Source organism: Coptis chinensis, chromosome 1 (assembly GCF_015680905.1).
Source record: "Coptis chinensis isolate HL-2020 chromosome 1, ASM1568090v1, whole genome shotgun sequence".
NCBI classification, from domain to species: domain Eukaryota; kingdom Viridiplantae; phylum Streptophyta; class Magnoliopsida; order Ranunculales; family Ranunculaceae; genus Coptis; species Coptis chinensis.
The window spans coordinates 38,754,464-38,757,203 of NC_141456.1; the positions used below are offsets into that span (position 1 = coordinate 38,754,464).

Here is a 2,740-nt window from a genome sequence, read left to right on the forward strand (position 1 = left end):
ACAGAAAAATCCAATCTAATGCGCGTTGACACAGCTTCAACAAAACACATGAATCCTTCAAAGGGAGTATCCACATCAAACACTCTCAATTTCACCTCATCCCCTAGATACTTCATCACACCATACTTGTTAGATTTCATCTCGCCATCATAATAAATAATTAAGCATATTGAATGAACCTGAAAAAATACAAAGTTAGCACAATAAAAAGTAGGAGTTTTTAATAAAACGACAATAATGTTCTTTCATTTATTGTTCTACATTTATGACATTGTATAACCCTTGTATAAATACCATAACTATGACAACAAAATCAACTTAGAAATGGTAAACCATCATGGAAACCTTATAAAAAAATACTCACACTTCTACGTAAAACTACAAAGAAGCAAACCGAAACATAAACCTACATAGAAGCAAACCAACAGAATATGGAGAAGTGGCAGAGGGAGAAGGAGTGGTGGCTACCACTACTGAGGAGGCGAGCTTGTCAGGTGGTATTGATAGCAGGGCAATAATCCCATATGAGGGTGGTACTCACGTTCTTAGTACCCTGAGTGTAGGAACTGAGGGGCCATATGTTGGAGCGATAAACTCCTTAGCTGGAGCTAACGCCAGGTTATAGGGTAACACAGAGGATGTAACAGTTGAGTCCATCTCAGAGACTAGAAACATAGAAGGGTTAAGTAACCCAGAGGCAACTCCATTGGATGTTAGTGGAGGTAGATTTGTCATCCTCCAAAACACAGTGAGAGAGGATATTGTGAGTCTCGAGTTGGTCATCCATGGAAGAAGTCGGCGGCAATTTGAAGAATTGCAGTTTCGGGATGAGAAAGTCGTTTATGAAGCAACAGTGCTGGAAGAAGGAATCATTGATGATGACCTTTCTGAACCAGAAGCAGAGTTCTTTAATGACGAGCAGCCACAGCAGGCAGCCTCTGCAGCTGTGCTTCCCCTTCAAGTTATAACAAGGTCACAAGCTCAGGACAGCTCCCAAAAGAATGGAAAGGGAAAGAATAAGGGCTTGAATAGGAAAGGGAAACACAAACAATAGAAATGACGAAGATTGCTATATTGAATGTGCGAGGTCTTAATGACAAAAATAAAGCTAGATATATGAATAATTTTAGAAATGAGAATAAATTGTGCATTTTTGGTATGTTGGAAACTAAAGTCAAGATTGAGAAGTTCCAGGCTCTCAAAGAACATCCATTTGCCCTTCATGGGCCTTTGTTAACAACATTAGTGAGTGATCCGAAAGTGGTCGAGTATGGCTATCATGGGATCTGGGCATTATTTCCTTGGTGAAAATTTTGGAAACGGAGTAACTTATTCACTACAAGGTTGAATTGTTACCTACTATGAAATCGTTCTTCTTAACTGTGGTTTATGCTAGCAACTCAAGTCTTGTGGTGAGGTTATGGAGAGATATTTGCTCTATCCACTCTGGACTTCAGGGTGAGTGGTGTGTTGCAGGGGACTTTAACAATGTGTTGTACTCCTTTGAACGTATTGGAGGGGAGGCGGTGTATGCCCAGGAGACAGGGCCTTTTTCAGAGTGCCTAGTTCAAGCTGAACTGTATGATATCAAAGCTATAGGGGGATTCTACACTTGGACTAACTTTGCCAGGAAGTGGTCTAAAATTGATAGGTGTTTGGTAAATAGCTCTTGGAGCTCGTCATTTTCATTCTCTTTTGCTGAATTTTTGCCCCCAGGCACGTCTGACCACTCACCTATTATTATCTCTATATTGAATAATGTCTCTGTTAGTCTTCCCTTCAGATTCAGCAACTTTTGGGCTCTGCATCCTGATTTTTTGGGCACGTTTTTGGCAAGCTGGAATGAAGCAGTGTTTGGGTGCCCCATGTACGTCCTCACCCAAAAGCTGAAGATGCTAAAGAATAAGCTTAAAGGGTGGGCAAAATTCTACTGTTCAGATTTATCTAAGCAGACAGAAGCAGCAAGGAAAGAGCTCAAGAGCATCTAGAAAGCTCAACAAAGCAATCCAATGGATAGTCTGTTAAGCATACGGGAGAAGGAAGCCAGAACCACTCTTTGTCGGCTTATTATTATGGAAGGGGAGGATCTCCGACATAGAACTAAATGTATTTGGATGAAATCACGGGATAAATGCACTGAATTTTTCCACAGGACGCTCAAAGAGAGGAAAGGCAGAAATCTTATATGGGCTATTCAGGATACTACTGGTTTGAGGAGGGAGGGTCAGGTGGGAGTATCAGAAGCATTTGTAGACTACTACAAAGGGTTGTTGGGGAACCCTGCCCCGGTTCTATGTGATGCGGCTAGCCTGGAGGAGCTCCACTTCCCAAGGGTACTCACTACACACGAGGCAGATTTGATGGTGCTCGATTTTACTGAAGCAGAAGTACAGCTAGCTTTGTTTGAATTGGAAGATAATAAAGCCCCAGGGCCTGATGGGTTCAATGCTTTTTTCTTCAAAAAGAATTAGCAGCATGTGAAGGCGGAGTTTGTCAAAGTTGTTACTTCTGTGTTTGCATTGAAGACAATTAATAGAGGAGTCAACTCTACCCACATCAGCCTCATCCCTAAATGTGCAACGCCTTCAAGAGTAGAAGAGTTCAGACCTATTGCCTGCTGCAATGTCATCTATAAGTGTGTATCTAAGCTTCTCACTAACAGAATGAAGCCGTATATGTCCGACATCATTTCCATGCAACAATCGGCATTCATCCCTGGCAGATCGATACAAGATAACCT

The 2,740-nt window shown here is 41.6% G+C and overlaps 1 protein-coding gene across 1 annotated transcript; it reads left to right on the top strand.

The window, feature by feature from the left end:
• The first annotated feature begins 2,009 nt into the window (after positions 1 to 2,009).
• Positions 2,010 to 2,471, top strand: LOC147523907 (uncharacterized). Its single transcript, XM_086572814.1, has one exon. The coding sequence runs from the start codon at positions 2,010 to 2,012 to the stop codon at positions 2,469 to 2,471; it is 462 nt and encodes a 153-aa protein (XP_086428940.1).
• The last annotated feature ends 269 nt before the right edge of the window (positions 2,472 to 2,740 follow it).

Bases quoted from the DNA above. Each gene is read 5' to 3' on its own strand.
- LOC147523907 (XM_086572814.1), top strand. From the start codon at position 2,010: ATGGATAGTCTGTTAAGCATACGGGAGAAGGAAGCCAGAACCACTCTT.